The sequence below is a fragment of the Poecilia reticulata genome, chromosome 22, assembly GCF_904066995.2.
Source record: "Poecilia reticulata chromosome 22, P_reticulata-male-v2, whole genome shotgun sequence".
NCBI lineage: Eukaryota > Metazoa > Chordata > Actinopteri > Cyprinodontiformes > Poeciliidae > Poecilia > Poecilia reticulata.
In genome coordinates, this window is record NC_088851.1 from 11432372 (window position 1) to 11444730 (window position 12359).

The 12359-nt window shown below is 38.9% G+C and overlaps 1 protein-coding gene across 1 annotated transcript; it reads right to left on the reverse strand.

Annotated features, from left to right (window-relative positions):
- Nucleotides 1-314: 314 nt before the first annotated feature.
- LOC103458750 (serine/threonine-protein phosphatase PP1-beta catalytic subunit) lies at nt 315-12288 on the reverse strand. Its single transcript, XM_008399773.3, has 8 exons — nt 12140-12288; nt 7525-7656; nt 2541-2771; nt 2351-2455; nt 2187-2258; nt 1922-2073; nt 816-950; nt 315-706 (listed from the first exon to the last, which is right to left on the reverse strand). Exons 1-8 carry the CDS (start codon nt 12189-12191, stop codon nt 602-604), a joined length of 984 nt encoding a protein of 327 aa, XP_008397995.1. The 5' UTR covers nt 12192-12288; the 3' UTR covers nt 315-601.
- Nucleotides 12289-12359: the final 71 nt, after the last annotated feature.

A 12359-nucleotide genomic window follows, 5' to 3' on the forward strand; every position in this document is an offset into this window, starting at 1 on the left:
AAAAGTTCATGTGCACAAGAACCACTAATATTACACATGCTGTGATAAGTTGAAATAAGACTTTTGTTTTGGTCCTGCAGTGGAACCGCAGTCCCAGTTAAAACACACGAGGATTTATTTATTTTTTTTGTCTTACCGTTTTTAAGGTCAACATAAAATAATGTTAAACCTTCTTTTTGTATTTATGAAGACAAAAAAAAAAACAAAGATTTTTGCAACTTGGTCACATTGTTCTTTGACATACAAAGAAAGCATTCCCTAACACAACAGAGTACCTCAGAAAACCTCAAGTAGCATTAGAATTAAAACCACCATTAAGGTTAATTTTTTAATATTTTCAAAAACAAAACCAAACAAAATCCAAATTTAAAGGCAAAACAACCCAACTGATGAGTCACAGCAAATTTATATACACGTACACATTAAGAAAAGAGCTGTCAGTGATGTTGACGAAAGGCTGGCTGAGTGGAGGAGTGGAGGATTTGGACAATCAGACAACCCCCGTATCTTCTCTCTTCTAGGGGGCGTTGTGGGGACGCCATGAAGGCAGATCTGGAATGGACAAAATGACAAGGAGTGGGGACAAGCCACAGTTGGGTGTTCACCTCTTTTTGGGAGCTTGGGTGGTGCGGGGTGGGGTCACAGGCCGACCAGAATTTACGCCGCCGTACTGGTACTTGGCCTTCTTCTCGGAGGGCTTCAGGATCTTAAGAAAACAGAGTTGATATTTGAGTGATTATTTCTGCAATAACGTATCAGTTTGGGGAAAAAAAACTAAACAAAACCCATCACATCTCCAATTGCTCTTTGACTACCTGGAAGGAGCACATGAGCGACTCATCCACACTCATCATGCCGCCTGCGTTATCAAACTCCCCGCAGTAGTTTGGAGCAGAGAAAAGTGTGACCAGTTGGCGTTTGGCAAAGAACTCGTATCCATCCTCCACAACCTGTTTTAAGACACATGGTGTTATTCCAACGCCCACAGCGATCAATAAACAGATCTTCAGCTACTCTCACAAACTAACTGTGCTGTCAGGGTAGAGCTTACTAAACCACCTCAGAAATATTCCAATCAACTCCACACATCGCACTATATGCAAGGTATCTTGCAAAAGTATTCTTTGAATGTTTTTTCACATTTTGTCATGACACAGCCACAAAATTCAGATGTACTACGCAGGAGGGAGAATCTGTTGACATGATTGCTGTTTGTTATGCACTCCATACTCTGGCCTTTACGGACGAGTTGAAAAAAGTTATTGTTTAAAGAAAGGCCAAACACGGAAGCAAGATACTCTGTTCAGATGAGACCAAACCCAAACAATTTTGTCAATGTGCAAAGCACATCTCCCTGGACACACCATGACAACAGTGAAACCTGCTGTTGTGAATCTGAAGCAAGACATTAAGACTAATGTTTGAAGACACTTCCCACCAGATCAACAGGCAATTACGTACAAGAAAACATTCCAGTCTCTGGTTTTGTAAAGCTGGCAGAAACGTACCCCAAAAACTTGCAGCTCTAATGTCAGTGAAAGATTCTTCTACAAATTACAAATGTACTCCACATGTTCAGATTTTTATTAGTATGGGAAAACAAATCTTTATTTCCAAATATTTATGCACTACTTTGTACTGGTCCAAAAAATTGACAAAGTGACAATGCATAGAAAAGATATATATACTTAGAGAGTACTGTAGCAATTCAACCAAGCAAAACAGATTAACCATTACTGGGTTCTTGAATGCATAGTGCTTAGGGAAGAAGAGGTGAAATGGAGGTAGAAACCAGGGAACACATATCCACTACCATTAATACAGCTTGCACAAGATTTTCTTATTGGCACTGGCAATTGAAACGAGTCAAGTGAAACGATGATGCTTACATGCAGGTCGTTCAGATTCCATCTCTAATTACCTGGTGGGCTCTGCAGATGAGGTCCAGGTCATGGCGATTTAGGAACTTGCTGACCACATCAGCCCCAAAGGTGAAGGAGACGCCACGATCATTCTCTCCCCAGCCCTGCACATCCTTATCCGGATCCGACCACAGCAAGTCGCACAGAAGGCCTGAAACGAGCACGTCGAGGTAGAAAGATTGAAAGATTTGCAAGGTATGGATACCAAGATGGAATGTGAATAAAATTGATCAAGCACAAAGGGTATGCAGATAGAAGCAGCACCTGTATCTGGCACGTCCGTCGGTCTCATGATCCTGCGAATCTGCTCCATTGACTGCAAATCAGGTGAAAGCCCTGACATGGAAAATAAACATCAGCTTTTGATTGGCTGTACTGAATACATACAAAAACAAAAATTCAACTGCCTATCTGCAGTAGACGTTCACCTCCGTGGCAGCAGAAGATCTTCTCATCAATTATAGCAGCAATGGGGAGGCAGTTAAAGCAGTCTGTGAAGGTCTTCCACAACTTAATGTTGAACCTGCGCTTGCCTGCAAATGCACAAACACACATCTTAGGAACTAAATATTTTTGCGCTTTTCAGAGATATTTGTAGCCCCATATGAATTCGCTCACATTCGTCATAGAAGCCATAGATGCGATTGATGGAAGCGCACTCGTGATTTCCTCGGAGCAGGAAAAAGTTCTCTGGATATTTGATCTTGTAGGCCAGCAGCAGACAGATGGTTTCCAGGGACTGCTTCCCTCTGTCCACATAATCACCCAGGAAGAGATAGTTTGCTTCTGGAGGGAAGCCACCATACTCAAACAGCCTCAGGAGATCAGTGTACTGCCCATGGATGTCACCTAAATAGAGGGTCAGATGCAAAGTGTACAGCAGGGATTTTATTACTGGAATATTGTTCATTGAAGCTTAACCAAAAATACAAAAGCTTATAGTTTGGTAAAACACAACAAGAGGACATCCAGAGATTTTGAAACAAGGTATCAAAGAAACAGTTCTTAAAATTTCATTCATGGACTCACATGCACTCGTTTCGCTTTATATAAAAATCTGGATGTACATAATGTACATAGTGCTGAGAAAAATATATTTTTTTTGTTTTGGCTTTTATAAACACACATTTGTTTCAGAGCAAACACAGATTATATCAGTTTTATATTTTTTTATCTACCCGAGTAGATAAAAAAGCAAATTTCAGAAGATATTTAGAAAAAAACAACTCTCTCCCATCCTGGCCCTAAGTGGCAAAAGTAAGCAAAATCATTGACATGCGTCATGGTAAGAAGGGTTAAAAAGTCATTTCTAAGCTGTTTGTATTCCGGTAAACCCCAGTGAGAGCAAATATTTTCCACAAACTGGGATGACTTGCTGCAATTTATGAAACAATGAACTCTGGTCTCTACAAAGAAACCTTATGATTTTATGACTTTAAGCCAGTGGTTCTTAACCTTTTTTGAGGTACCGAACCCACCCGGTTTCATATGCGCATTCACTGAACCCTTCTGTAGTGATAAATAAAACATTATTCCCCCCACCCCCAAATTCAAGATATAGGATCACCAAGTCTTCTTAAAAGGTAGAGTCTCTGAGAACAGCTCTTCAAAATATAGTCAGTGTTTTCAGAAAAGTTGAGCTGACTGTCCAGGAACGACCCAAGGTATTTAAAATTTGCCACAGTTTCAACAGGTTGGCCTTCGAGAGAAAATGGAACCACTTTAAGGTCTTGTTTAGATCATTTAATTTGCTCTACATCCTTAAGAGAATGAAAAATTAATAATAAATAATAAAGACTTTGCGGTATTCTGATTTAGTAATGTAATTATATTAGTTGTGTTACCACCCCCACGCCACTAGAGGCAGTAGCAACCCCGAAAAGATGCGACCAAGGAGCAGATTTAGAAGTACACCGAAAGCTACAGAATTAGGTAAAAACTGAGCTTTGCTGAAGTAAATAAAGACAAGTTCAAATTCATGCTGAGAGTGGAGTTCCTTCAATCAGTGCTCCTCCGCAGCACTGATTGGCTAAGCAATGTAACGTGATTCTCTGCAAGTGACGGCAAAGCGGGGCGTCATCACGACTTTACACAAGTCTGTCTTTACCTCCGCCGAACCAGAAGCTCCGCCGAACCAGAGACCGACTCATTGAACATCAATCTGATTCAGATTTGCATCTTAAACAGGCTGTTCAGACTTAAAAACTACCCATAGTGGCTTAATGTGTGTAATTCTGCCAAGAAAAGTCATTTGAAATTCTAAATCAGTGGGTTATTGAAAACATGTTGATGCAAAGGACGGCATGAGCTGTTATGCTTCCGGGGCAATCACTTGTTCCGCATTAGACCAGGTTGATGTGGATAGTCGAATTGACTTAATAAATCAATCATTTAAAACAGCTTTCTGTTTTTAACAAATTTTTTTCCTGATCTGAAAAACATGAAAGTGTGGCAGAAAAAAAAAAAGATACTTTCTCTTTGGTGTAATGACAGTGGCCACTAGATCGACAAAGGAGGCTGTGGAAAAGGGGGCACAGCGGAGACAAACATCCATCACAATCAAAGCCATTTGTAAAAAAGGAAGCACACATAATCCACCTCGCAATTAGACAAACCCCAACTTTAACTGTTTTCTCAGGGTTTAAGACCAACAACAGCTTTCATCCTTGACCTTCATGAAACCCAGATGAGCTGTAGAAGCTCCCAGCAAAGCACCAAGTCTCTGCAGGGGAGAATCATCTCTCGGCCAAGACCTGCTTCCTTTTATATCCTCTTGCGCCAACTTAAGGGTTGCTCTAATTTTGGCTAAGTGGTGCAGGCACAGATGACTGAAGAGGTCTAAACCACAGAAGAACAACAATTACTGGCTTCATTGTGACATAGAAGGAAACTGAATTTACGTGCCACAGTCTTTTGGTAGGAGTGTTTCATTACAAGATAACACTAAATGCAAATTAAAATCTAAGAGAAGCAACTAAAACAGAAACATGTATTTTATTTGAGCTCATGAAACCGATAGGGATAACAATTTTTTAGCATTTCAAAGGGCACATTGGTGTTTTACACAACCAAACCCAAACCACAGCTGGCAACAGAAGATATATGGCTATATAATGTTACTCTGCCTACTAGAATTTAAATGCAACCTAACCCTCTTTTGTTGCCGTTTTGAATGTCTCATTTCTATCCAAAAAGCACAACCCTCGTGGAAATACCTGAACAACAAATAATTCTGAAAAACAAATTAAAAATAGAGACTACACACAGAATATCTTCCAAAACTGAAATACATAGCTTGGTTACATAAGAAAATTCTGGAATGTTTCAAATAAATAAATTGCTGCTCTAGGCTGTGCAGACCAGGCTTTGTGGACTGCACTCTGCACACAGGGAGTCCGCCTTTCAGTGCACCCATCACTTCAATGTCAAAACGTGTTTTCTAAATTCAGTTAATGGCGTCTACAAGGATTTGTGAAAAATATCCATATATCTTAAAACTTTTCACATTTTGTCATTTTACAATCACAAACCTTAATGCATTTTATTTATTTAAATTACAGACCAACATACAAGGAATGCATAATGCAAAACCTGCAGTAGCTTTACAACAACAACAAAGCATAAACAGGATCTCTGGGGTGCACTTAGACTAGGAGACTTCCTACAAACGCCTCAGAGTCGTTTTGGATTTCAAGAAGAGGCATCTGCAAACTAATTCCGCACGGAAAGTGAATGTTTGATTAAAGTGGAACATAAGTTGCACGGAGACCGATCCTGCTGTTTTGTATTCTGTTTACTACTTCGGAGGCTTTGTAGGGCAAATCAATTTCAGGACAAGGTTCCAAGAAATACTGCAATGTGAATAAAAGCAAAACAACATACAACAACTTCATTTGTCAGTGGCTTTTAATGCTAGAAGAACTGAGCAAACACTATTTAAAATAAACCTTTATGGCACAAAGAGAAGAAAAAAAAAAGCAGAAAATGTTTGCATATGAGGCAATAATTTTTTTGTTATCCATATTACATATATTTTGTCCCTTTAGTAAAATGTTGGAGCCTGGAGAGTATAGCTACCAAGAGAAATTGGACTGCCAATTATAGTTTTTAACAAGGATGCTCTTCTGTCAGTAATGTGAGAGGAGCAAACATCTTCAAACATTTTTATGGTTCGTCAGGTGGAACCACAAAAAAAAAATCATCTTAAACTTTGTAAAGCGTTGGGATTCTGTGGAGGCGCAGGGGTTAAGCACAATATGGAGGCCTTAGTCCTCGACACGGCCGTCGCAGGTTCGATTTCCGGCCTGGTGACCTTTGCTGCATGTCTTCTCCCTTCTCTCATTACCCACTTTCCTGTCAATTCACTATGAAATAAAAGCCACTAGAACCAACAAAACCTTTAAAAAAACATTTGAATTTAAACACTTATTATGATTAGGGTAAATAATTTTTAGCTGTTAAAAAAAAAAAAAAGCATTTAATGCATTTTTCTTTTTCTTTTTCAGAATTATTTACATTAGGAGCACAGATGACATCATACCACACGTGAGAGTGAACACAGACAAACAGGACCTCATATTAAACAAGGGCCATATAAATAAAACGTTGACATTTTAAATTGTCTTCAGTGCTTTAAATTTATGACTAGAGTTACCGTATTTTCCGCACTATAAGGCGTACCGGATTATAAGGCGCACCTTCAATGAATGGCCTATTTTAAAACTTTTTTCATATATAAGGCATTATAAGGCGCATAGAAAAGACACTTCAGTTTGGGTTGCCAATTTGTTCCATACTCTTATTTCACATCCACATTTGTAAAGAAATGGTCCACGAGTACTTTATATAGTAGGCTGCCCCAGTCGTTGTTTCACTCACTGTGTTGGTGTTGCGATATTGTGCCTAACTGCTTTCTGGGTAAGACAGACCAATTGACACGCTGCCGCCACAGTCTCCGTCTCTCTTGCCCCGCCCCCCTGGCTTTAAATGTATTATCAAACTTTATTAACAAACCAGCTTTCTGACAACTATCCCAGCATACACCGCGCGCTTCTTCTTCTACGGGGGAAAATGAAGTCGGCGGCTGCTTACTGTAGTTGCTAGACATGTTGTGGCTCAATATTGGTCCATAAATAAGACGCACCGGATTATAAGGCGCACTGTCAGCTTTTAAGGAATTTGAAGGTTTTTAGGTGCGCCTTATAATGCGGAAAATATGGTACTCAACATTATTTCCTAGAGAAAGTAGACCCTGATATTTGAGATTTACAAGATGCTGCCAACATTTCTAAAGCGGACTGAAGGTAAAAACTATGATGTAATCCATGAGCCTTCTTGTTATCTGCTACGCCGGGTCCTCCCAAAGGGAGTTCCCAACTGACGTTTTGTTACAGGCGACTGTTTTTCGTACCCAAATAGGTTGCGTATAAAGCAACCAAAACTGAAAAATTAACAGAACCTGCCGAAGTTTAATCCTGTGCTGTACCAGACACGGAACCAGAAAATACTGTTTATTTTGTTTAGAGGCCTTTCAGATTTTCAGGTCTGGCCAATGCCACTCAGCAGTTATAATCTTAAAACATAAAAATAACAAATCACTCACCACAAATCTTCAAAGGTGCCTCGAGCTCCAGCAGGATTGGCTGACTGAGGAAGATCTCCCTGGACTTGATGCAAAGGCCACGGACCTCTGCCTCGGTCATCTGGACTATCTTTCCCGGACGACATCCCCGCACTGCGGAAGCAAAACAAAACTGTCAGTGAGACCGACTTCTATCATGGGTCTGCTCTCGGGAAGCAGCAGGGGCAGCATCAGAAACATGAAAAGGAGGCTGCAGTGGAAGCACAAGTTACCTAAGGAGAAAATACACTTCAAGCAGAATCACAAAAAGCTGTCTTGTAAGCAGATGAACTGTGGGTGTAATGATTCTGCAGCTCATAAGTGATCACAGCCATACTTTAGGAACCTGGAGCTGAGGCTGTGAGAGGAGCAAACATCTTCAGCCACAGTGTGGGCGGCGTTGGCGCTGTAGCTCCACTGAGAGCTCAAGCCTGCTTTATGGCACTGTGACCCGTCTTAGAACACCGAGAAGAAAAGCGAGAGTCACAAAACGCTGGCTGCAGTCGGCCATTGAATCAGGTGGCGATTATTTACATAATAAAATAAAAGAAATGTGGCGACTGCATTGGAGGAACATTTTACTATTTTGCTGATCTTATTTGTACTCTCTTCCGGCATATTTTTCTTATCAGAAAGCCATACCAAGCCATTACTTGTATTGCTCAGTTCTAAATTAAATTTTTTATAATCTAACTTTTGTCGACCTTCTTTAAAATAAAAAACAGACATGAACAAGTCCATAAGCAGGTAATTGCGTAACTACTAAGTATCTGTGTGTGCCCTTACAGTAAGACGCCCACTTAAAAGTCAAAGAAAGGAAAGCAAGCCTTAGTAACATCCATTATTATTTGTGTTTTTCTAACAGTCTATGATATAGAAAAACAAGTTCAAGAGAGAAAGAGTAAACTACGTATGTGCAGACGGGTTTAGAAAAAACATTTCTGTTCAATTTAATCTACACCCACATAATCATCCCATTTAAACTAAAGCACTGAAATTTTCTCATTGCCGCATTATGCTTAGTCATATAATTGAAAGTGTCACAAGGGTTAGACATTAAATTAAACATTTAAAAAAAACATGCACAGATAATGAATGTGATAACCCAAAACATTTCAAAGCTGGTGCTAAACATTATCCTTCTTTTTTTGTGTGCGTGTGTGATTAGCCATCTACTTTGCATCCAAATCCAACACGCAACATGAAGCAGAATTAGGGCTCATTACCAGACCTCATCAGCACAGAGTAAGCCAAGCTCGGGTGCTTAGCCTGCTCGGCTTTAACACTGTTTGCAGTGGCACTCTGCAGACTGGCACTTTTAGAAGAGATTAGGTTTATAAGATCACCCAGTGGCAAAAGCCGAACAGAAGTGTTGACAAGGATTTGGGACTCTCACAAACCACAGCAGTTTGTGTGCTGCGCTTAGTAAATCAGTGTTTATAGGTAAAGTGGCGCTGCTTTCAATTAATTTTAATAGCGATTAGCGATGAAACAATCAGTAGGATAGTTTTCACTTATTCTACTCTGATTGTGCTGACAATTTTGAGTTTCTATCTGTTCACTTAATAAATCAATGCTAAAAACACTCGCGTTGTTTGGTCTGCGAAGGCATCGATGTCATTTAAATCACTTCTCTGGGATTTTAGTGAAAACCTCAAAGGTTAAGAAAATTTGATGCATTTGACTTGAAACCCCTCATTTTCTTTTGGATTTAAGTAATTACTTCCATCAAAACATGTGCATCATTTTTTATTCCTTTGAATTACTTTTGTTGGTTACTTCTTGAATTTGAAGAAAGGTTAAACAAATTAGATTGTATAATTGAACTAGTCCAAAAAATAATAATCAGAAATCGCAATACCTGCTACTAATAAATAAAATCTTTTATTAGACTAAAAAGAAAAATAATCTCAAAGTCGATGACAGCTAGTCAATGAGTTGAAAACAGCTAAAGTGCCTGGTAATATTAGCTGAAAGACAAATAGAAAACAGAATTTTTTTTTAAAGGCAAAAGGACAAAAACAAGGGTTTAAATACACCTAAAAAATAATTTATAAACAATGTAAAAGGAGGAAATAATATATTGGGGACAACTTAAAACCAAGGTAGCATGAACACAAGGTCAACAAAGTATTTTTAATATATCACATCCTAAAATAGGAATCTATAATTGTGGGAGCCCTAAATATGCCATGTCCATCCAACAGTGTCACAGATGCAGAAGGAAAGTATGCCAAGGACGGATGAGTTTGCCTTAGTGGTCAAGTAGTGTTCCATGAAGCTGGTACATTCAAAAGTGGATGTGAGCCCAGACTCTGACAGCAATTTTAAGGATAGGCCAAAAAAAAAAAAAAAAAAAAAAAAAAAGTCCAACTCTGAAATGTCCCAATTTATGTTCTGGTGTTCTTATGAATTTTTACAAATATGTGGACAACTTAAAGGCAGTGTGAGAGTATGAAAGCATGAATCACTGCAGCTTGATCACAAAACACACCTACAAACCAAGTGTGAAACAAAAACAGACCAGCCGTTAAGTACGCACACAAAGAAACTCTGGGGAAAAAAAAATAAGAGACACATTATTTTTTGTGTTTTAGATTTTATTTTATCGTTTTAGATCTGCGCTCTCACTCAGAGTTCAGTTTTGTTTTGTTCTTTACCTTCAGCTTCATGAATTAACCTCTATACAGAAAGAGTAAAATTTGTTACTCGTCTTAAAAAATTACCTTGGTAAAAATGAACACAAGAGCAGTCCTCTCCTCCAGCAGCTGCCTAATGCTACAAATGTAAACATTCAGCTGGATGTTTGGGCCTTCAGAATGGTGTGGTCTGTTTAACTTCTTACCAGCTAGTTGGATTTCTCTGGACTAACGCCATGGTACCAGAGAGCTTACTTGTACTTGGCAAGACCGCTTGGATGACAATACATTAGCAGCAACAGTTTTATTCCTCTCTGTAGTCAGAATGACAAACCTTTCATTTTGAACTTTAAATGGCATATTTAGTTTGTGTCGTAATTTATGAATGTGATATACAAGACATTATGAATATGTTCGTGAGAGAGTGATGCACTTCCTACTACGACTACCAACAATAAAAATAATGCAAATATTGATAGTGAACCTAAACCATTGTATGTTCATACTGTTATACATTTGGTACCAAAAATGCTTTTTTGAACTTTCCAGGCTGTAAAATATCAATGTATTTATCAAATCTCAGTTGTTAGACCTGATCTAGTCAAAGAAAAAGAAAAAGTTTGAACTTTTTTGTACGCGCAGGCCAGTTACCGTTTTCATATTCCTATAATATAAACTCTAAAGAAAGTGCTCCAACAACGAGCTTTCTCCATCCCTTCTCCTTTCAATGATATATCATTCAACTACTACTAAATATTTATTCTGTATATCCATTATCTATACTTGTTTATTCTTGAAGGATCACTAATGGTCACTGAGTGAGAGTTGGGTTACACACTGGACAGGTTGGCATACCATCACAGGGTGCATTAAAATCTAGGTCATTAAAATCTACATCAGGAGTAGGCATTAAGGACAGTGAAAGTTCATCCAACTGGCCGAATACATCACTGGCAAGTAGAGCGTGAATGCATGCCAGTCATTGAGTGGGAACAGAGCATGTTATTAAGTTAATGTAGTTTTAACACCACACATGGAGAGCTACCAGCAGTTAGTGAAAAACACGTATAATATTCAGTTTTTTTTCTATATTTTGGTAGTTAAATGTATTCTTTTGCTGCAGGATATGTTTTTCTACATCTTATTTGTTTTAAAGCAAACATAATTAGGTATTATAGACATCTACTGTGATACCAGCATATTTTTGATCAAGATAGTAATATATTGAGTTCTGGCCCACGCACAATGCATACAAGTAAAAATACATCGATACACATTTTATTGTTTAAAAGCAAGTGCAACTTCGCTCGTTCTCTCCTCAAAATACTTCTTCCATAGAATTAGGGTGTATATATATTCCCAGCATAAATTAGGTCAGAAACCGTTGTATCAGAGTTAGCATAAATATATGAATGCAAAATGCAAGTGCAGCTGAAACCCCCCGCTCCAGAAAAGCTAACAATCAATGCTGCCGTTTTTTTTTTCTCTGTTATAATGTGCTGCCTTCCACCTGTTAGTAACAGGGCCGTGTCAAACAATTTGCCCGAGGCAAAGCAGAAACGTCCCTGCCCCTCCTCGTGAACGTTAACGGTTAAGAAAATAAATTGGGTTCAAAACCTAATAAAACCTCACGTTACAAAATACATTTACATGCTTGGGGAAAAAACAAGACTTATGTATCTCAAATATCTACAGCCTCACATAAAACTACGCCAATGGAGACATGTAGGCGTTCACCGCTGACTGTTTATAAACACGACCAGGCAGCTAACGGTAACGCTAGTCGCAGCTAGCCGGGGGATACAACGGTACCAATGGCTGACATTAGCAGTAGCTGCTAACAGTTGCCTGCGAAAAAAACCGGGACCGTTACTAACGTGCTGAAGATTTTTGAGCCGAGTCAGAGAGTCCGAAGCTTTACTCCTGTATAACAATATAAATTTAAGAGATTAATTTACCCTCCAGAAGCCGAGAGATGAGACTATCCACGTTCAATTCACCCTCCGCCATCTTCACACTGATGTTGAACAGTGTCAGTTGCTTGGTATCTGTAGCGGACACTGGAGGGCGCTAATGAGGGGAAACGTGTACTTGGCACAAATAAGTAAGATAATGACCAATCAGGGATATCAGGCAAGCAGATTGATAACAGTTTAATTGTTTGCAAGTAATATATAA